This window comes from Macrotis lagotis, chromosome 1, assembly GCF_037893015.1.
Source record: "Macrotis lagotis isolate mMagLag1 chromosome 1, bilby.v1.9.chrom.fasta, whole genome shotgun sequence".
NCBI lineage: Eukaryota > Metazoa > Chordata > Mammalia > Peramelemorphia > Peramelidae > Macrotis > Macrotis lagotis.
In genome coordinates, this window is record NC_133658.1 from 582,738,569 (window position 1) to 582,762,400 (window position 23,832).

The 23,832-nt window shown below is 35.1% G+C and overlaps 1 protein-coding gene across 1 annotated transcript in view; it reads right to left on the reverse strand.

The window, feature by feature from the left end:
- TM4SF19 (transmembrane 4 L six family member 19) overlaps positions 1–23,106 on the reverse strand; it is a 35,354-nt gene extending 12,248 nt beyond the window's left edge. The window contains exons 1-4 of the mRNA XM_074211469.1: positions 22,908–23,106; positions 22,312–22,389; positions 15,200–15,369; positions 12,859–13,042 (exon numbers count right to left, since the gene is read on the reverse strand). Of these exons, the coding sequence (XP_074067570.1) occupies positions 12,859–13,042; positions 15,200–15,369; positions 22,312–22,389; positions 22,908–23,087 (612 nt within the window). The 5' untranslated portion in view covers positions 23,088–23,106. The remainder of the gene's footprint in view (positions 1–12,858; positions 13,043–15,199; positions 15,370–22,311; positions 22,390–22,907) is intronic.
- Positions 23,107–23,832: the final 726 nt, after the last annotated feature.

The following is a 23,832-nucleotide window of genomic DNA, read 5'->3' on the forward strand; positions in this document are numbered from 1 at the left end:
ACCTAAGAGAGCAGGAAATTTATCTGGTTATCTCTATAAGAGCCCCCCCCCCCCAAGTACCTGTACTTACGACATTTTAGAAATGGAGAAATCCCATGTTTTATATAAATTATAACATATTTGGTAAAGCATAATTATCCTAAGTCAGAGGAGACACTAGTCCTATTAATTAATTGGATTCCTGTCAATTCTGGCAGAAAACAGATCTCATGACTTGGGAAGGGAATCATAAATGTATAATGTGACATCTTTATGAAAGAATATGTGATCTCATTGGTTATTGGCAGGAATTTGTTTTGTTTTGTCTTTTATTGACAGAAGTTTTATGTTTTCTTTGTCTGATGTTTATAAAAAGGATCCACAAATTTTCACCTCAGGTGATTTATTAGAACTGGTTCTACTCAAGTATATTTGGAACTTTAGAGAAATAATAAAATAAAATAATAATAATCAACCCTTGATGTTTAAGCCTAATTATGTTTGTTTGTTTAATGCTAAACTATGGGATGTTTGATATACTTATTATGCAAAAGCCTTAATTTCTGTTTGTCTTGTTTAAGGCAAACCTCTTAAGGCTTAGCACACTTATGTTTAAGCATAATTTCTGATTTTTGTCTGAACCAAGACCCAACTCTGGTAAGAAAATCTGTTTAGGTTTTGACAGGATCCAGAACTAGCATTACTCAGCTTTGATCTAGACAGTGAAGTAGTCGTTGCCCGGGGTAACTTATCGGAACAGATATATTGGCTCCAGGTTGATATTTACAAACAGAAGTGTTCTCAGGATGTGGGGAGGCTCTTCAAGCAGTGTCCATCTCAATTCTGACACCAGGTCTGTATCCCTGAGGATGATTTAAACTTTCATTTCAGCCATTCATTAAGATGGAATACTTTTTTAAAATAGTATTTTTATTTTTTCCAATTACATGTAAAAATAATTTTCAACATTTATTTTTTTTTAACTGGGGTTATGGGGTTAGGTGATTTGCCCAAGGTCTCACATGTAGTAAGTATGAAGAGTCTGGAGTTTGGATTTGAATTCAGGTTTTCCTGATTCCAGGGCTGGCATTCTATCCACTGTGCCACCTAGCTGCTCCTTCAACATCTGTTTTTTAAAAATTTGACTTCCAGATTTTTTTCTGTTTCCCTTCCATTTCTCTTCCCCAAATATTAAGCAATTTGATATAGGTTATATATGTGTAATCATGTAAACATATTTCTATATTAGTCATGTTGTGAAAGAAGAAACAGACCAAAAGGAAAACACATACATACACACACACACACACACACACACACACACACACACACACACAACAAACAAAGAATAAAGTGAAAATAGCATGCTCGATCTAGATTCAGACTCCATCAGTTCTTTCTCTGTATGTAGATAGCATTTCTATCATGAGTCTTTGGAATTGTATTGCTGAGAATAGCTAAGACATTCAGAGTTGACCATCACAGAAGTGTATAGTGTTCTCCTGATTCTGCTCACTTCACTCAGCATCAGTTCATGGAAGTCTTTCCAGGTTTTTCTGAAATATGCCTGCTTATCATTTCTTATAGCACAATAGTATTCTATTGTACTCACATCCGATAACTTGTTTAGCCATTCCCCAGCTGATAGGCATCTCCTCAATTTCCAATTCATTACATCACAAAAATGGTTGCTATGTAAATTCTCTTGCACATGTAAGTACTTTCTCTTTGAGGGTATTTTTGTATAAAAAAAAATCTATTTAAAAAAGGATTACTTAGGGAATAAGAGCTAATAGTAAGACTATTTCCTCCTTTCTCCCTGAGACTTTAAAACCAAGGTGCTCAGATATCTTGTTCTTACTACAAAGTGTTCCATTACAAAAATCTTCAGCCTTTCCTTCATTTCATTTTTGCTGCTTATATGGTACAGTAGAAAGAACACTGGACCTGGAATCCCAAATACCTGAGCTCAAATTCAACTTCAGATACCTACTAGCTGTGTGACACTGGACAAGCCACTTAATATCTGAATGCCTCAGTTTCCTTATCTATAAAAAGTGTGATAAAAGTGCTTACCTCACAGAGATGTTGTAAAGATCAAATGAGAAAAATTATTGTAAAGTAGCCTGTACATAGTAAGTACTATATAAATGTTAACTGTTATCCAGAGCAATAAGGTCTGCTCTGGAAAAAAAAATTGGGAAGGGGGCAGAAAAGGAAAAAAATAAAATATTCTTGCCCAGTTGCCTAAGAGTTTATAACTAGCTCTGAACTTTGTCTTTCATAATAGTAAAAATCCTACTCATTCTATTTTCAAGTGAATAAATTCTTTAGATATATTCCCAGAAAAGAAAAAACAAATAAGAATTCAGAGGACTGGGGGCAAAATTAACCAAGAAAGAGATTGATGAATTACTATTTGAAGGCCCTTTCAGTGCCTAGGACACTGAAAAAGAGACTGATATTGGTGATATTGGCACAGATGCCCAGTGAGCTATTCTGATAGTTCAAGCTTTGAGCATCACCTAATGATTTGATGAGAGATTGCAAGTTGGTTTATTGATAGACTTCACACATGCCCAGTTGCTGAGCTAGAGGCAGCTCAAGTTTAGCACACTGGCTCATGGCTTGTACTGATAGGGCCCTCTACGGATTTGATCAAGCTATGCCCCTAATCCCATTGGAAGCATTGTCCTATATGTGCAGGGAAATAGATTTTTTAAAAAATTTACTAATTTAAAATTTTTTATTAATTTTTTTGGTTACATTTTGAATTCCAAGTTGTCTCCCTCCTTTCTTCCCTCCCAACCACACATTAGAGATGGTCAATAGTTGATATAGACATATACTTAGAACCATACAATATATCCTTCCATTTAATAATTCTTTCTTTGAAGATAGAAAGCATTTTGTTTTCATAAGTCCTTCATAGTTAATATGAATATTTATATTATTTGGAGTAATTTAGTCATTCATAGTTACTCTTCCAACAATATTACTATTAGTATATACAGCATTGGTTCTGCTCATTTCACTCTGCATTATTTCATGCAAATCTTTCCATTGTTTCTAAAATTAACCTACTTATTTCTTTTTTAGGAGGTCAGGTGTTTTAATTTTATTTATTTATTTTTACAATTATATATAAAGGTATTTTTCAGTATTCATTTCTGTAAATTTTTCTTCCTCCCACTTTTTTCCTTCCCCCACCCAAAAGATAGCAAATAATCTGATATACATTATACACATACAATCTTGTTACACATTTTTCTCTATAAATCAGGTTGTAAAACAAGAATCAGAACAAAAGGAAAAACCACAAGAAAGAAAAAATAAATTTAAAAAAAGTAAAAATAGTATACTTTGATCTAAATCCAGATTCCATAATTTTTCCTCTGGATGTGAATGGCATTTTCCATCATAAGTATTTTAGAATTATCTTTGATCATTGTATTGTTGAAAAGAGTTGATCATCACATAATGTTGCTATTAATGTGTACGGTGATCTCCTAGTTCTACTCATTTCACTCAGCATCAGTTCCTGTAAGTTTCTCCAGGTTTTTATGAAATCCATCTGTTCTTCATTTCTTATAGAACAATAGTATTCTATCAGATTCCTATACCACAATTTGTTCAGTCATTTCCCAATTGATTAGGCATTCCCTCAATTCTTTCCCACCATGAAAAAAAGAACTGCTATGAATATTTTTGTACCTGTGGATTTTTTTCCCTTTTTTATTATCTCTTTGGGATGTAGACCTAGTAGTGGTATTGCTATATCAAAGGTTATGCACAATTTGGGCATAGTTCCAAATTCTCTCCAGAATGGTTGGGTAGGTTCACAGCTCCACCAAGGGGCATTAGTGTCCCAATTGTCCCACATTCCCTTCAACATTTATCATTTCCTTTTCTGATAGGTGTGAAATGGTACCTGAGAGTTGTTTTAATTTGCATTTCCTGCATTATGCATTATTTTTCTGAAAAATGCATTAAATTGTATGCATTTAAATTGCATTAAATAATAGTGATTTAGAATTTTTCAAATAACTATAGTTTTAATTTCTTCATTTGGAAACTGCCTGTTCATATCCTTTGTATTGTCATTTCTTTTAGCCTAGTAGTATTCCATCAAAATTAGAAACCACAGGGGGGCAGCTAGGTGCCACAGTGGATAGAGCACTGGCCTTGGAGTCAGGAGTACCTGAGTTCAAATCCAGCCTCAGACAGCCTTAATAATTATCTAGTTATGTGAGCTTGGGCAAATCACTTAACCCCATTGCCTTGCAAAAAAAAAAATAGATACCATAACTTCTACAGATATTCCCCATTGATGGGCACTTCCTCAATTTCCAGCTCTTTGCCACCTCAAAGAGAGCTGCTATAAATATTTTGGAACATAGAGATTCTTTTCCTTTACCCCTAATCACCAAGGAAAACAGACCTAATGGTAGTATTGTTGGGTCAAAGGGTATATACCCAGTTTTATAATTCTTTGAGCATACTTCCAGATTGCTCTCCAAAAATTTGGATCAATAATACCAACAGTGTATTAGTGTTCCAATTTTTCCACATTACCTCCAATATTTGTCATTTTCCCTTGCTGTTTTATTTGTCGATCTGATAGGTGTGAGATGTTATCTCAGAATTGTTATAACTTTCATTTCTCTAATTAATAAAGATGTAGAACTTTTTTTAAATGACTATATATAGATTTGGTAGCTAGGTGATATAGTGGATAGAATGCTGGGCCTAGAAGAGGACTCATCTGTCTGAATTCAAAGCTGGTCTCACAAACTTACTTGTTGTGGGACTCTGGATAAATCACTTAACCCTGTTTGCTTCCATTTCCTCATCTGTAAAATGATATGAAGAAGAAATGTCCAACCACTCCAGCATCTTTACCAAGAAAACCCCAAATGGGATCACATGACTGAAAACAACTAAACAGTAAATATATAGCTTTAATTTCTTCTTCTAAAAGCTAATTTTATATCCTTTGAAAATTTATCCACTGGGGAATAATTCATATTCTTATAAATTTGATTCAGTTCTCTATATATTTAAGATATGAGGTCTTTATTCAAGAAATTGTCTATAAAATTATTTCCCACCAATTTTCTACTTTGCTTCTAAGCTTGGCTATTTTAGTTTTATTTGTACAAAGACTTTTAAAATTTAATACAATCAAAATTATCCATTTTCTGGAGTCAGTGGCTAAAGGGGAAATGTAATAGGAGTAAGAGAAAGGAGAGGTGGAATAGGCTAAGATATTTCATATAATAAGTTTTTTTTTATTACAATGAGCTATTGCAATGATATGGAAGGGAGGGAGGCAAAGGAGAATGAGGGAACCTTCGCTTTCATCAGAGATGGCTAGGAGAGGAAACAGCATATATACTCAATGGGGTATAGACTTCTAAAGTGAGAAGGGAGACAGGGGGAAGGGGGGGATGTGAGTGATGGAGGAGAGGGTAGACCCTGGGGGAGAGTGTCAGATATAACACATTTTCTTTTTTACTTCTTGCAAGGGGCTGTGATTGGATGGCCTGTCCAGGACCACAGGGCCAGGTGGATGCTAGGCCTTAGGGGTAGTATGTGGGCTCGGGGTCTCTTGGCCCCAGGGCCAGTGATCAGTCTGCTGTGCCACTCAGCTACCCTACAGCACATTTAAGAAGAGGGACAGAGTGAAAGGAGAAAATATAGTGTATGGTAGTGGGGAAGTACGAATGGAGGGAGTTGTGATCAGCAATGGCAACGATGGAAAAATATGGAAGTAGCTTTTGTGATGGACTTATCATAAAAAATGTGATCCACCTGAGACATCTGGTGATGTTGGAATACAGACTGAAGCACATTTATTATTATTATTATTATTATTATTATTATTATTATTATTATTATTATTATTATTTGGGGGGGGGTTGCAGGGCAAATGGGGCTGGGTGGCTGCCCAGGGCCACACAGCTGGGTGATTGTTGGGTGTCTGAGGCCGGATTTGAGCCCAGGTGCTCCTGACTCCAGGGCTGGTGCTCTGTCCACTGTGCCACCTGGCTGCCCCTATTAATATTATTATTATTTTTTTAATTTTAATTTAAATTTTTTTCTCTTTATTGCTCATGCAAGTCTATATCTTTTGGGGGGAGAGGGCATTATATTTACTATTAAACAAGAATATTTTAGTAATTATAAAAAATCATTTGTACAAAAATAAGAATAAATAAATAATTTTTAAAAATTATCCATTTTCAGGGGTGGCTAGGTGGCGCAGTGGATAAAGCACCAGCCCTGGAGTCAGGAGTACTTGGGTTCAAATCTGGTCTCAGACACTTAATAATTACTTAGCTGTGTGGCCTTGGGCAAGCCACTTAACCCCATTGCCTTGCAAAAACCTAAAAAAAAAAATTTATCCATTTTCATTCCACAATATTCTCTGTCTTCTTTGTTCATGAATTCTATATGGTCTATGCCTTCCAATTTACTTTTAAGCCTTTTATGTCTATATCATATATCCATTTTGACCTTATCTTAATAAGTGGTAAAAATATTGGTTTATACCTGTTTCCACCAGACTGCTTTCCAGTTTCCCCCAGCACTTTAAACCAAATTAATGAATTCTCATCCCAAAGGCTCAGATCTCTACATTTATCAAACACAAAGTTCTATAATCATTTACTATTCTGTATTATGTGGCTATTCTATTTCACCATTATAACATTCTATATGATTACCACCTTACAATATAGTTTTAGTTCTAGTAAGAGATGTCTGTCCTTTATATTTTTTCCCATTAATTGCTTTGATATTCCTGTTTTTTCTTCCTCCAAATAAATTTTGGGGTTTTTTTTCTAGCTCAGTAAAATAATGTTTTGGTAGTTCAATTGAGATGACACTGAATAAAATAAATTAGTTTAAATGGAATTGTAATTTTTTATCATATTGGTTTGGCCCACCCATGAACAATTAATATATCTCCAGTTATTTAAATCTGATCTTATTTGTATAAAAAAATGTTTTACAGTTATGTTCTTATAGTTTGGTAGTATATTCCCAGGTATTTTATTTGTTTAAGTTTACTTTAAATGAAATCTCTATCTAGCAGGGTTTTGATGAAGTTATATAGAAGTACTGATGCTTTTCACGGGTTCATTTTATATCCTGCTACTTTGCTAAAATTATTGTTTCAACTAATTTTAGGGTTAACTCCCTAGCATTTCCCAAGTATACCATCATATCATCTACAAAAAGAGATAGTTTTATTTCCTTAATACCCATTCTGATTCCTTCAGTTTCTCTTTCTTCTATTATTGCAAGCATTTCTAGTACAATATTGAATAATAAAGGTATCCTTACTTTACTCCTGATCTTAATGGGAAAGCTTCTAACTTCTCTTTTAAAGATAATGCTTGCTGATGGTTTTAGGTAGATGTTTATCATTTTAAGTAAAAACTCCATTTAGGGGCGGCTAGGTGGCGTAGTGGATAAAGCACCGGCCTTGGAGTCAGGAGTACCTGGGTTCAAATCTGGTCTCAGACACTTAATAATTACCTAGCTGTGTGGCCTTGGGCAAGCCACTTAACCCCATTTGCCTTGCAAAAACCTAAAAAAAAAAAAGATTAAATTAAAAAAAACAACAACAAAACTCCATTTATACCTATGTTTTCAAGTGTTTTTAATAGCAATAAATGTTATGTTTTATCAAAAAAAATTTTGCATCTATTGATATGATCATATGATTTTTGTTATTTTGTTATTGATATAATTTATTGTTAATAATTTCCCTTATATTGAACCAGTCTGCCTTCCTGGTATAAATTTCACATGGCCACAATGTATAATCATCATGATATAATATTATAGTCTCTTAGCAAGTATTTTACTTAGGATTTTTGCATCAATATTCATGAGTGAAAGTGGTGTATAACTTTCTTTCTCTGCTTTGCTCTTCTATTTTAGGTATCATCACCACATTGGTTTGGTTTTACCAAACTCCTTCTTTACCTATTATTCCAAATGATATTTCTTTTTAAAAGTAGATTTTATATATATATATATATATATATATATACACACACACACATATATATGTATATATATATATATATATATTTCTTCTTATTACTTTAGGCAATTTATAGTTTTAGAAGTATTCTTCCATTTCACTTAAATTGTAAAACTTATTGGCATATAAGTGAGCAAAATAACTCCTAATAATTGTTTTAATTTCATCTTCACTAGTGGTACCTTCACCTTTTTCTTTTTTGATACTAATGATTTAGTTTTCCTTTTTTAAATCTATTTTATTGTTTTCCCCCCAAAAATCAAATATTAATTTTACTTTTTAATTCAGTAGTTTTCTTACATTCAATTTTTATTAATCTCACCTTTAATTTTTATAATTTCCAATTTGGGCTTTAATTGGGGATTTTTAATGTTATTTTTCTAGTTTTTAAATTGAACACCCAGTTCACTGATCTGCTTTTTTTCTGTTTTGTTGATGTAAGCATTCAGAGATATAAGTTTTCATCTGTTTACTGTTTTTGTTGCATCCCATAAGTTTTGGTACGTTTTCTCATTACTGTTATTCTCTTTAATAATATTATTTATCATTTCTGTGATTTGTTCTTTCATTCTTTCCTTAGAATTAGGATATTTAATCTTCAATTAATTTTGAATCTGTTTCCATGACCTTTATTAAATTTAACTTTTATTGCATTATGATCTGAAAAAGATACATTTATTATTTCTGTTTTTCTGCATTTGACCATAAAATTTTTATGACCTAATATATGGTCTATTTTTGTAAAGGTGCCCCACACCACTGAGAAAAAGGTATATTTTTTTCTATTTCCATTCAATTCTCTCCAGATATCTATCATATATAGCTTATCTAAGATTTTATTCATCTCTTCAACTTCCTTCTTATTTTTTTTCTTAGATTTATCTAGTTCAGAGAGGGGAATGTTGCTATCTTTTTCCACATGTGATTTATTTTACCTTTTCCTTTACAAATTTGAATGCTATAGCATTTGGTACATATATATTTAGTGTTTATATTACTTCATTATCTTATGTCTTTCAAGAAGCTACCTCAAAAGGGCAGCTAGGTGGCGCCAGGCTAGGTGGCGCAGTGGATAAAGCACCAGCCCTGGAGTCAGTAGTACCTGAGTTCAAATCTGGCCTCAGACACTTAATAATTACCTAGCTGTGTGGCCTTGGGCAAGCCGCTTAACCCCATTTGCCTTGCAAAATCCTTAAAAAAAAAAAAAAAAAAAAAAAAAAAGCTACTTCAGTTTTAACTTTTTCAGAGATCATTATTGCTGGCTCTACTTTTTTCTTACATCAACTGAAACATAATACTTTATATTTCAGTCCCTTATTTTTAATCTATTAGTGTTTCTCATTTTTAAATGTGTTTCCTTGGAAACAAAATATTGTTGGGTTCTGGATTTTGATCCATTTAGCTCTCTGTTTCCATTTTATGAATGGCTTCATCCATTCACACTTAAAGTTAAAATTGCTAGTTGTATAGTTCCTTCCATCCTATTTTCCCCTGCTGTTTATGCCTCTCTTTCTCCTTTTACCCTAACCCTCCTCAGAAGTCTAATTTTCTTTTGACTACTGGCCGCCTAGTCTACACACCCTTCTAAGAGACCCTCCCTTAATTTTTCCCCTTGACCTCCTATTTCTCTGTAAGTTAAGAAGATTTTTATACCCATGTAAATGTATGTTATTCTCTCTTTAACTCAATACTATGAAAATAAACTTCCCTCACTGCATGCCTTTAACCCCTTCCTCTATTCCACTGTAAATGTTCTTCCATTCATGCCTCTTTTGTATGAGATAATTTACTTCATTTTACCTCTCCCAATCCAAATTTCATTTTCCCCACCATAATCGATGCACCCTGAAATCTTTTATATTTGTATACTCTTTCTAACTACCCTAGTGATGCTAACATTCTCAAGTGTTATGAATATTATTTTCCCACATAAGAATAAACAGTTTAACCTTATTAATTGCCTTATGATTAGACTTTTATGTTTACCTTCTTATGTTTCTCCTTATTCTCATATTTGTACACCAAATTTCTGTCCAGTTCTGGTCTTTTCCTCAAAAATGCCTAAAATTTTTTTAATTCATCAAATATCCATTATTTCCCCTTGATGTATTCCACTCAGCTTTGCTAGGTCGTTTAGTCTTGGTTGCAAACTCAACTCCTTTTCTCTTCAGAATATTATATACCATGCTCTTTGTTTTTTTAAGGTAGAATCTGCTAAAGCTTTAGTTATCCTGACTGTAGCTCTACAATATCTGAATTGTTTCTTGATAATTGCTTATATTTTCTCCTTCATCTGGGAACCTTGAAATATAATTATGGTGTTCCTGTGAGTTTTCATTTTGAGGTCTTTTTTTCAGGTGTGATAGGAGGATTTTTTCAATTTCTATTTTATCCTTTATTTCTAAAACTTCAAGGCAATTTTCCTTAATAACTTCTTAAAGTAGTGACTTTCAAGTAGTTTCAACAGTTCTTATATTATCTCTCCTTGATCTGTTTTCTGGGTCATTTGTTTTTCTCATGAGATGTTTTATTTTTTCTTCAATTTTCTCGTTCTTTTGATTTTGTTTTTTTCTTGCTGTCTTATGTCATTAACTCTTTCTTGTCCAATTCTAATGTTTAAGGAATTATTTTTTTTCAGAAGATTTTGGATCTCTTTTTTCCAATTGGTTGACTGTCTTTTCATTATTTTCTTGATTTTGTTACATTACTTATTTCTTTTCATACTTTTTCCTTTACAAGCTCTTCTAAGAACTCTTTTTGGACTTGTGATCATTTTACATTTTTCTTGCAAACTTTAGAAGGAGCTTTTTTGACTTCATTGTCTTCTTCTGAGTTTGAAACCTGGTCTTTTCTATTGCCATAATAATTACCTACAGTCAGATTCTTTCTTTGTTGTTAACTCATTTTTAAAAATAGACAATTTCTTGCCTGTTAACTTGATGTTAGGGCTTTCATATCAAAATTGATAACTTATGTCCATTGGGAATATAGTAAGGAGAACAGGGAATTAAGTAGAGAGTGTTTCTTAATTCATCTAAGTACCAATTTTAAACATTTGTCCTTTATCTTGTGTTTTCTTCAACTTTCCTTGCTTCTATAATCAGCTTCTTTTTGGGAAGGAGGATAATTTGAGGAGGACATCTCCACCAAGATTGGAAGTTAAACCTGAAACCAAATAAACCAATAAGTCCAAGAAGAAAATGATAGAGTCAAAGTTTTCTCTTTATGAGAAATACAATAGAGATCAGACTTTTGGATTCCTTGTCTAGCCTAATGAGCAACTTCTGAAAGTCTATCTACTTTCTTTAGCCTCTTTCTCAAACCAAATAGCCTTTAAAGCTACAGTTCCAAGAGGAAAGCAGAGAAAGTGTGCATCAGAGGACCCCTGAAAAGTTCTGCTCTCTTGACCATAGGCTATATTAAAGGGTAAGTGTTCTGGGCTCCTTGCTTTGAGCCCTCTGGTTTGGAGTTCTGCAGGATATGCAGTTCCCCCTGAGCTAGAGCAATCCTAATATGGAAGTAGAACAGCATCTATATTTCTTTCTCTGCCTGGCCATTCTCTCCCCCAAAAGACACACCCCACCCCACCCCACCCCCACATGCAAACTTTACCATGACATTTCAGCTGCACTCCAGACCCTGATGATACTGGTTTCACTCAGCTTCCTTTTACTCACCCACCCTATCTAAATAGTTTAAATTCTCTTGGAGGCTTCTTGCTAGTAGATAATTTGCATCTGATATGTCTCTACTAAAATAACAGGAATCACCTGAGTTCAAATCTGACCTTAAACACTGAATAATTGCCTAGCTGTGTGACCTTAGACAAGTCACTTAACCCCATTGCTTTGCAAAAACTAAAAAATGTAAAATAAAATAACAGGATTGTCCTGAAATCTTTCTTTTTGGGATTCTCTTCTAACCTAACTGTCCTCTCCTTTGCTTTTCTCTAAGTCCTTTGCCTTCCTGATCCACAAATATCTTTTTGGTCTTTCTAGATATTTCTTATAACTTAGAATTTCCACATACCCCCCCACACACACACTCCACTCTAATACACATATATTCACTTATTCATATTCAGTTCCACTGCCTAACTACTTGGACCCTCTGCCACTATCTCATAGCTCAAGCAGACATTGAGTCCTGATCTTGAACCTAGGAACACCTGAGCTCAAATCATTCTCCTAACACTTAATAGCCATGAACCTGGGTAAATCACTTAACTTTTCTCAAGCTCAGTTGCCTTTTCAATAAAATAGGGATAGCAATAGAACCTATCTCATAGGGTTTTGTGACTCTTAAATAAGATAATATATAAAATCCTTTCACAAACCTTAAAGCTCTATTTAATGTTAGCTATGACTAATATAGAAATGTGTTTTACATGACAGCTCATATGTAACTTATTTAAAATGTTTACCTTTTTAGAGGAGGGGAGAAGAGGGAGGAAGGGAGGGAGAAAACTTGGAATTCAAAATTTTTTTTAATGATTTTTAAATTGTCTTTACATGTAATTAGAAAAAAATAAATATTATTTAAAAAAGAATTGTATGGAAAGAAAAATAAATTAATGTTAGCTATTATTAATTTTTCAAGGATTCTTTTTTGTTTGGGGTTTTTTTAGGTTTTTGCTAAGGCAAATGGGGTTAAGTGGCTTGCCCAAGGCCACACAGTAGGTAATTATTCAGTGTCTGAGGTCAGATTTGAACTCAGGTACTCCTGACTCCAGGGCCAGTGCACTCACTGCACCACCTAGCCACCCCAATTTCTCAAGGATTCTAAGGAGGAATCTAGGAGTTGCTAAAAGAAAAATATACCTCTGTCTTCTCAAAGAAGTTGCAGAAGAGACCCAAGAAACTGTTGATTAGTTGAGCTAAAACCAGGAGAATCTGGATGACGCTGATAACCAAAAGTGTTGAGAAGAAAATTACATGCCAAGTGACAGCTCTAGGTGGTTCAATGCAGACCGAATCCCAGAGGAAGCGGTCATAAAGGTAGTTCCTATCCCCAAAAGACAAGAAAAACAATACTTAGAAAATTTAACAAATTAAATTAAGAAGCCTCAACAGCCTAGAAACAGGGATTTCATAAAGCAGAATAGGTACAGAACTCTAATATAAGAAGTTAAGGTTTTCACCTTCACTGAAATCAGAGTTAGAGGTAAATAAGTATAAGACTTAAAATCAGAACCTAAAAAAGGAATTTTTGTGCCAGAAAAGTTAGATGCTCTAATGAAACTATCAGTCTTTCAAAAAGCACTTAATTTTTTTTTTTTAGATTTTTCAAGGCAATGGGGTTAAGTGGCTTACCCAGGGCCACACAGCTAGGTAATTATTAAGTGTCTGAGGTCAGATTTGAACCCAGGTACTCCTGACTCCAGGGCTGGTGCTTTATCCCCTGTGCCACCTAGCTGCCCCCCTCAGTAAACATTTTAAGAATCTGTCATGTTAGATGCTATACTAGGTAATAACAATAATAATGTTCTTCAGTCTCAAAGACTATGACATCAAATAGCTGTCATGACATGCACCTAATTTGGATTAAAGTGAGAAATGTTGTGTAAAGTCACCATTCTCACTATCTCTTCCAGAACCATCTGAACCCAGTGGCCTAATTTAGAAGTAACAGGATGCCTGGTGATTATCTGTATGCTATGGGAGATCTTGGATTTTTGGATGTAAGTCTTTCCCAGATCAGCAAGGTACTACATTGCTGCAGTATCAGCAGGTTTAGGTCAAAGTTCCACAACTAGTAGCTTCATCCCTTTGGTTCCTTAACCAAGCAGATACATCCAATGTATGGACTACAGTTCCATTCATATTAGATGACAAATCTTTTTCAATAAGATTCATCCAAATCGGTGGGTGTTCATCCAAATGTTCTATATTAGTGGGTGAACAATCTAACACTTGGGGAATTTTGCTTCACGATGATAGTGACATCAACCAGGATACAAATATATTGAATAAAATTATCTCAGCTCTAAAAAGAGTTTATCCACTCCATTCATTCTAGCAAACAATCTGTAATTAAACTCAATGCTGCATAGTCTCCAAAAATTACTAAACTATTTATATTCTTTGATCTAGAAATCCCACTACTAAATACATACCCTAAATGAAAGAGAGATAAATGTCCCATATTATAACTGCACTTTTTATGACCAAAATAACAACATCAAAGAAATGGAAGCAAAGTGTCCACTGGGTAAAAGCAGAATGAATTGTGGTGTGTGAAAGGAATAGAATACTATCCCAATGTAATTAACAATGAATATTAGGACTTCAGAGAAATATGGAAAGACTTGTATAAACTCATACAGAGTGAAGAAAGTAGAACCAGAAGGACAATGGACATAGTGATCACAATTCTATAAACAAAAGCAATAATAAAACAATATTTAAAAGATGATTGAACCGAGATTAAATGCAGTCACCAATCTTGGTCCTAGGGGACAGAGGATAAAACACATTCAATAGAGGAGACAGATGAAATCAGTTATGATCAAAGTGTTGATTGCTTGTTTTATTTTTTACTTAACTCTTTTTTTCTTTGTTAAAAGAAAAGGTTTTCTTGTGGTTAAAGTATAGACAAGAAATTGCTGTTGTTCAGTTGTGAGTCCAACTCTTTGTGGACCATACTGTCCATGGAGTTTTCTTGACAAAACTATAATGATTTGCCATTTCCTTCTCCAGTGGATTAAGGAAAATAGATGTCAAGTGATTTGCCAAGGGTCACACAACTAGTGAATGACTGAGGCTTCATTTGAACTCAGGTCTTCCAAACTTCAAACTCAGCCCTCTAACCACTTAGCAACCAAGCTATATATGTCAAGAAATTAGTGGGGCATAAATGACATTAGTGGGGTAGCCAGATGGCCCAGTAGATTGCCAGATCTGAAGTCAAGAAGACTCATATTTCTTAGTTCAAATGTGACCTCAAATACATACTAGTTGTATGACCCTGGGCAAGTCATTTAATCCTTTTGCCTCAGTTTCCTCATTTGTAAAATGAGCTAGTACAAGTTAAGAAAACAATGAGAAACTAAAGTATTCTCATTTCCTGGGAATGGACTGAGGTTGTAAAGCTATCATTTGACTTCTGAAGTCCCATCCTTCTCCAAATCTATGATGATGCTTTGATAATCTTCCCCTTTACCTGTCATTCAGGCCTTTAAATGGATAGCCATACTTGGAGGCTTGTGTCTCATTGGATGAGAGAACATCAAACATACAGAAGGGACCGTCCTTCAGGGCCACACCAGATGTGATAAAGCAAATAAAGGCCCCCAGAAAAGCCAGGCAGCTTGCCAGCATGGAAACAAGCATCTATAATAGAGGGAGGGAAAAAAACAGTGAAAGTAAGTCTGAAACAGTTACCTACTAATATACAGTATAACCCAGGCAAGTCATTGTGCCTCCAGGTTCTCTTCCCACCCCACTGATATATTGGTTGTTCATTTGTTTTTCATGGTGTCCAACTCTTTGCAAACCTATTTGTGGAATTTTCTTGGCAAAGATACTGGAGTGGTTTGCCATTTCCTTTTCCATTTCATTTTATAGATGAGGAAACTGAAGCAAACAGGGTGAAGTGACTTGCCCAGGGCCCAGGTTCATAAGGGTCTGAAGCCAGATTTCAATTCAGGATGATGAGTTTTCCTCAATCCAGGAACACTGTATGACTTAGTCATTTTATTGTTACATATTTATGGCAATTCACTCCTCCAAAAACTCAGGATGTGAGTGCTGGAATGTCAGGACTTTCTCACAGAAGATGAAAGAGAAGCTCCAGGATTAAAGGCTTTTCTCTGTATGGAATCCATCTACATCTAGAGCTGTAGGTACTATATATAGGACCTCACCATGTCTTTACATCAGAAGCTATTATAGATTACGTTAGTTCCATGCTTGATCCCACCAGGTAGATTGACTTTTAATGCTTACTAACAATTGCCCCAAAATATGGCCAGATTTTACCATCTAAATTCTAACTTCTTGTTCTCGAATTCTCTCTCAAAACAAATATAGGAGAGAAAAAGAAGAATTGTGATCAATCTGCAAACAGCTCTTCTCTAGTCAGTAATTCTGGTAGCTAGCTCGTTTGTCATTTGCATTCCTAACAGGTAAGTAGCTTTAGCCTATAATGTAGTTTGGGGGCATATAGGGGGCTTAGTGGATAGAGTGCTGAATCTGGAGTCAGGTCCTTACTGAGTTACCTTGGACAAGTTCTTAACCCTATTTGCCTCGGTTTCCTCATCTGTAAAATGAGGATGATACCAACAGCATCCACCTTCATGGGTTGTTGTGAAGATCAAATGATCTTGTGAGTTAAAATGATAAAGCATTTAACACAGAATCTGACACATAGTAATAAATGCTTATAAAAATGTTAGCTATTATTTTTTATCATCATTATTATCTCTGCTGACTTCTAGCTCACTTCCCAAATCTTCTAATTTCTTAAAGGAATCATATTAAATAATAGATCATTTAAAAAGCAGATATAAAGTAGTTTCTCCATTAAAACCAGCCCAAAGGACACAGAAGGTATGCACATGTTCCAGAAGGTTTTGATTTTAAGTGAAAAGACTCCCAGTGAAGTCTGGAAAACAATCCAGAACTATGCAAGAAAAGACACTTAACTATTCATTCCTTTTGATTCAGAGATCTTACCTCCAATTATATATCTGAACAACATCAAAGACAAAAAAGACTCCATTTATGCCAAAATATCTACAATAGAATTTTATTGTGTGACAACAAAGAACTGGATGAAAAGTGTCTCTGTGTGTGTGTCTCTAGGCATCATTTGGAAAATGAGACATAAAATCTTATATAAATTACAATGGTGTATTATTGTGTACTCAGAAGTAAGAAACATGAGGAATACAGAGACAATTTCTATAAATTAATGCAGAATAAAAGAAGTAGAATTAATAAGAAATACACAAAATAATTATAATAATGAAAATGAAAAGAACACCAAAATGAAGCTGATTGACTATAAAGATCAATCCTAATCTCAAAGATGATAAAGTACTTCCCTACATTTGGAAAAAAAGGTGGAGGACTATAAATATGAAATATTGAATATATTCTTGGACATAGTCATTGCATCAGTTACTTCTGCCTAATCATTTTCCCTTTTTCTTTTATGAGGAAGGGTTCACTGAAGAAGAGAATGGTTGTATCCAGAAATGATTGGTATAAAGAAAGTATCATCAAACTCTTTTTAATAATTATATTTTCCAGGTGGAGCCAAGATAGTGGAGTAAAAGCAGCATTTCCTGGAAACTCCTTCCCCCCAAATACTCCAAAAGCCATTAAATTATGACTCTAGTCAAAATTTAGAGGGGCAGAACCCACAGAAAGACTGAGTGATACATTTTCCCAGTCCAAAATAACTTAGAAGGGAAAGGTGTGTTTCACCAGGACCAGGAGTTGGAAAAAAGCCCCGTCCATAGCTCAGTGCAGCCCAGTCCAGCCCAGCCCCGGGGATCACCCACAACAGCTTGAAGGGGAGGTGAGAGAACTCTGCTGCACCAGAATGAGTGTGGAGTGAGGAGCACTGGCCTCAGAGCAGCCCTACAGGGAGAACCTGCAGCAAGAATCTGGGGAAACCAGCCTGCACCTCCAAAACACAACCAGGGGGTCAAGGGAGACTGCAGAAATCTCTCTGCTCTCCCTGGGACAGGACTCTGCTGTTTGCCCACAGCAGATCCAGGTTTCAGTTTGGGCTTCCATATTAAGATAGCAGGACCCCTCCTCATAGCTTCAGGTCAGAAGCGAGTACCTGTGATCATCTACACATCAAAGCACCGGCAAGAAAGCATAAGGCCTTGAAGGAATAAAAGTCCCAGTGGGGAATCCCTCCCCCCAAAAAAAACCCCAAAGCCTTGGAAGTGCTGTAAATTAGTCTTGGGCTGAGGAAATAAGCAAACAACAGAAAAAGAAGAATCTGACCATAGAAAATTACTTTGGTCTCATGGAAGATCAAAACACATGCTCAGATGACCACAAAAAATCGAAGCTTTTGTATCCAGAACCTCCAAGAAAAATAGAAAATGGGCTCAGTCTATGGATGAGCTCAAAAAAAGACTTTGAAAAGCAATTAAGGGAGGAAAAATTGGGAGGAGAAATGAGAGCAATGCAGAAAAATCATGAAAACCAAATCAGCAGCTTGGTGAAAGAAATACAAAAAATACTGAAGAAAATATTATATTAAGAACCAGTTTAGACCTAATGGGAAAAGTAAAACAAAAGGCAAATGAGGACAAGAATGCTTTAAAAAGCAGCCAGCTGGAAAAGGAGATAAAAAAGCTCTCTGACAATAATAACTCCTTCAAATGCAGAATGGAACTAAAGGAAGCTGATGACTTTGCAAGAAAGCAGGAAGAAATAAAACTCTTCCAAAAAAAGCCAAAAATTAGAAGAAAATGTGAACTATCTCACTGGAAAAACAACCAACTTCAAAAACAGATCCAGAAGAAATAATTTAAAAATTATTTGACTACCTGAAAGTCATGACCAGGAGAAGAGCCTAGACTTCATTTTTTCAAAAAATAATACAGAAAAATTTCCCTGAGATCCTAGAAGCAGAGGATAAAATAGAAATCGAGGGAATTCACCAATCACCTCCTGAAAGAGATCACAAAAGAAAAACTTCCAGGAATATTATAGCCAAATTCTAAAACTCCCAAGACAAAGAGAAAATATTAAAAGTTGCCAGAAACAAACAATTCAAATACCGTGGCTCCATAGTCAGGATTACACAGGATCTCTCAGTCTCTACATTAAGGGCTCATAGGGTCTGGAATATGATATTCCACAAGGCAGAAAAAGATCTTGGTTTACAATGAGAATCAACGACCCAGAAAAACTGAACATCCTCTTTCAGGGGAAAAGATGGACTTTCAATGAAACAGGAGACTTTCAACTTTCCTATTGAAACAACCAGAAAGTTTGAACAGAAAGTTTGATCTCCAAGAACCATAGAGGGGGTGGATGAGAAGGACTAACTATGAGGAACTTAATGATATTATATTCCTTCATGGGAAGAAGATATTGATAACTCATATGAACTTCCTCTTTTATAAGAGCTGTTAGAAGGAGCATATATAGATAGGGCACAGGAAGGAGCAGAATATAATGGTATAATACATTAAAGATGGAGTCAACAGGTGATAAAGGGAAGTTCTGAGAGGAAGAGAAAGGAGAGGAAGAGCATGCTAAGAAATTTCACATAAGAGTCAAGAAAAAGCTTTTTCAATGGAGTGGAACAGGGGAAGGCAAAGGGAAATGAGTGAGCCTTCATTCTCATCAGAAATGGCTCAGAGAGGAAATAACATACACAATTAATAGGGTGAGGAAATTTATCTTACCCTAGAGAAAAATGAGAAGAAAGGGATGGGATAAGGGGGAATGGGGGAAGGAAGGGAATAGGTGATAGAAGAGAGGGAAGATTGTGGGAGAGGGTACTCAGCTAACAACACACTTTTGGACAGGGAAAGAATGAAAGGAGAGAGAGAGAATAGAATAAATGAGAGTGGGGAGAAATAGAGTGGAGGGAAATACAACTAGTAATAGTAACTGTGGGAAATATATTGAAGTAACTTCTCTGGTGGACTTATGATAAAGAAGGCAACTCACTCCAGAGACAGAGCCATTGGAATCTGAACACAGACTGAAGTACATTTTTTTCTCTCTCTCACTATTCTTATCTTCAGGGTGGGGGGTATGTTTACTCTTATGACAAAATTATTGTAATAATATAAAATAAACCAAAAAATATTTTCCAATGGTAATTGTGAAAAAATAAATTTTAATTTTAAAAATTGCAATTGTTTTTATTTGTTCTTGTTTATAAAAAAAACTGTCTTTTCTTAATGTATTTCTCCTGTACCTGCAAGCCATCCCTTGTAGTAAAAAAATGAAAAAGAATAGAGGGAGAAAAGTAGTTCTGTATAACTAACCAATGCAACAACCCAATCTGATAGGAGTACTACTCTATATCCTCAGTCCCACACTTTTGCAGAGAAGGAATTTCTTCTCCTTGGCCAACCTTGAGTATTATAATTATAGAATTCAGTTTCTTTGTTCTATTCTTCCCACTTCTATTATTGAAATTTCCATGTTTGTTTCCCAAGTTCTACTTATTTCACTTTGCATTCATCAATCAATATTTATTAAGTGCCTACTATATATCAAGCACTTTGCCAAGTACAACAAAAATATAAAAGAATCTCTACCTTCAAGGAGCTTACAATCTAATGGGGAAGACAACATGCATATAAATATAAACAAAGTAAGATATAAGTAGAATAAATCAGAAATAACTGACAAAAGAAAAGTCCTGGAATTAAGAGGGATTGGAGAAGGCTTTCTGTGAAACAGGGTGGGAACTTTTTTTCTGCCAAGGGCCATTTGGATATTTATAACATCATTTGTGGACCATACAAAATTATCAACTTAAAAATTAATCTTCTATATTTGGTCAAACTATTAATTCACCCCTAAAAAGCTTCTAGATTTATTGAATTTCAAGTACCGCCTGTAGTTGCCTTGGCCATGTCAGACCAAATGATTTCCTATGCAAGGGATTTTGTCATTTTAATCATTTTTAACTCATTGCCTTATTGCTTTCCAAAATAGTTGAACAAATTTACAACTCCACCAAGAATGTATTAGTATACCTATCTTTCAGAAGCTCTTCCAATATTGACTATTCCCATCTTTTGTCATTTTTGTCAGTTAGGTTTGAAGTAAAACCTCAGAGTTTTGTTGATTTTCATTTCTCATATTATTAGTAATTTGAAGCTATCTTTCATAAAATTGTTGATAATTTACAATTCTGTTAAGATTAAAAAAAGATCTTTGACCTCTTATCCATTGGAGAATGACTCTTGATCTTTTATATTTGTGTCAGTTTTCTATAGATCTTGAATATTAATACTGTAACAGATATCTGTTGAAAAAAATCTCAAATTCCCAAATTAATAAGGGCAGAAAACATCACATAATAGAAGAAAATTACATGGACAGAACATTTTAAAAAGAGGACTTTTGGGGAGTTCCTCAACCCCAAGTTTCTAAGATTCTCCTAGAGTAATTCCTTCCATCTTGGTCTATTTGACTGGAAGTCAATAAATCAAGAGGGAAGGTTAGAAGATAAGAAATTTAATTAACATCACCTGATAGGCAGTTGCCAGGTAGATTGTAATGCTTAGAACAAAAGAAGATATACATTCTTATATGGTTTTACACAGTCTGATGGAAATTACTAGTTGGAAAAGAAACCCAGCAGGTGAGGCTGCCTAGTCACCTTCCCTCATTTGGGATGTTGAGTAGTAGGTACAGGGAAGCAAGTGATCTTTTGGGGTCAAGAATGTTAACCTTAGGATCTCAGAAATTGCCAAAGATAAGGTTTGTTCCAGTGAGATGCTTTTTCCTTTGCTAAGCATATCAAATTTCCTGGTAAGGGATCTCTAAGGTAATGGAAATCACCTTCAATATAGAAAATAATAAGGATTGTCCTATCCTCATTAGCCTGAGAATTTCTATTTTCATAATCTCCTAGTTCTTTTTTTTCCCTCTAAGGTTACTTTTTCTGGGAAGATGATGTTTTCCTCACACTTACAGTTTAGAAGTTTTATTCTGTATATTTCCTTTACAAAACCTAAACCAACATGAAAACCAAATTAATAATTTACATGTTGTAAAAACTTGTTGTGAGAAACAATACTTTGTCAATTGATATTTCTGGATATCTGCTATATAACTTTCTCTCTTTCTTTGAGGTAATCAAGGTTAGTTGACTTGCCTAGGGTCACACAGCTAGTAAGAGTCTGAGGATGGATTTGAATTCAGGTTCTTCCAACTCCAGGGCTGGTGCTCTATCTCTGCACCATTAGCTGCCCTCTGTTATGTAACTTTGGGTCTCAGTTTATATATCTGTAAAATGAGGGGCTTGACCTGGATTCTAAGTTTCCTTCCAGGTCTGACATTTTATGAAATAAAATAACTCGAAGGTTTTTTATCTTCACTGTAGCTGATGATAAAAATCTCTCTCTATTATGTAAACATATATTTAATATAACTTAATATATGTATAATTATGTATTTATGTATTATCATATGTATATATGATATACATATATACTATATAAAGCTAGCTATAATATATATAGTTGTATTATATATCTAGTAATAAACTAAAATAAAAAGATATAAGCATCACAACATTTTAAGAACTGGAACAAAAGAACCACTTACACTTTTGCAGGGTCCAGTGTTACTGAAACAGCCCCAGCGCCAGCCTAGCAAGGTGATAAGAATGGATGCAAAGAGCACCTATGGGAAAAAAGATGGGAGTAGAAGGAGAATCAGGTTTCTAGCAGTTCTTTGGATCCCACCTTTATGCTCAGTAGGCTAGTCAAATACCTGAAATATGGAGGATTATCCAGTATTATTTGGGGGGAAATGGGAGGTAATTGGGGTTAAGTGGCTTGCCCAGGGGCACAAAGCTAGTAATTGTCTGAAACTGGATTTGAACTCAGGTCCTCCTAAGTTGAGGATCCATGCCAACTAAGCACCCCATCTTATTCAGTTTCATACTACCAAAACACAATGCATTTAAGCCCTGTCAGACCTTGCTGATAATAGTTCACAGTTCTTATCCCAGTTAGAATATTCCCTATATTCTCCAAACTACAATTTGGTAACCAGGTCCCCCCAAATTCTTCTCTTCTCTATTTCCCAGTTGTGCTTAAAGTCTTCTCAGGTCTCAGATCAGTGTGTTGGATCTTCCCTGATCTAATTGCACACCCACCGTAAGGAAGAGCAGAATGGAGAAAAGGATGTCTGCTTACCATCAGACCCCCTCCCCAAAGGCCTGCACCCCTAATGGCATGCTTGCCTATAAGGTCATTCTTCAGATAAGTCACTTTCCAGTCAGGAAAGAATAGAGCAAGGTTGGCACCAGCAGCAAGGTGAGCTGAGATGCCAAGGCTGACCCCCAAGATGCGGGAATATGATCGAGAACACGTCATCAGCAGCTGGAGTAGGAACTGTACCCTAAAAGACAGAATAAGAGGGAGAGGTTATCAAAACTTCAGCTTTCCATTAACCTTCCCCTAACCTCTTATCTCTGACCAATTTTATTTCACTCCCTCCAGGCCACTGAATGTAATCCTGGAAAGCAACAACTGGCAACAAAGGAAAGGAAATTAATAATTACAAAAATGTGCTAACACCTTGTTATCCCCAACTATAGCCCTAAGGAGTCTGGATGCACCTATCAACTAAGCATTTTCTGTCCAAGTGAACTGTAGAAATAGTCTTCCTGGAACCCTAGCTGTCTCTTGTTCTGTATTACATCTCTAAACTTTGGTGATTGAGTAATAGGTGATATTGAAATGTTTTCTTATATTGAGAGTGTGGGGATCCTGAGACTCTTCCCTGGAGCTGTCTGGCAGCATCTGCATCTGAGAAGATGAGAGAAGGATGAGCCAAGCCCTGGCCTGGCTTGCTAAAAGGTGTAGATCTTGAGGTAATTGTCTGGAGAATACAGAACTGAAAGAAAATGAAAAGTACCTACTTAGCAGTCCCACAAAATGCGTACTAAATGGTTCCACAAATTCTCAAGGGAAAACAAGAGTATTTTATTACTGTTTATTCTTTAAGTTTTGTTTTGTTTTATGGTCAATGCCTGCTAGTGAGTATTTTGTAATTTAACATTTCTTTTGTATACAATAAATAGCTTTTACATTGGATTTCTTTCTATTTTCTCCTTTT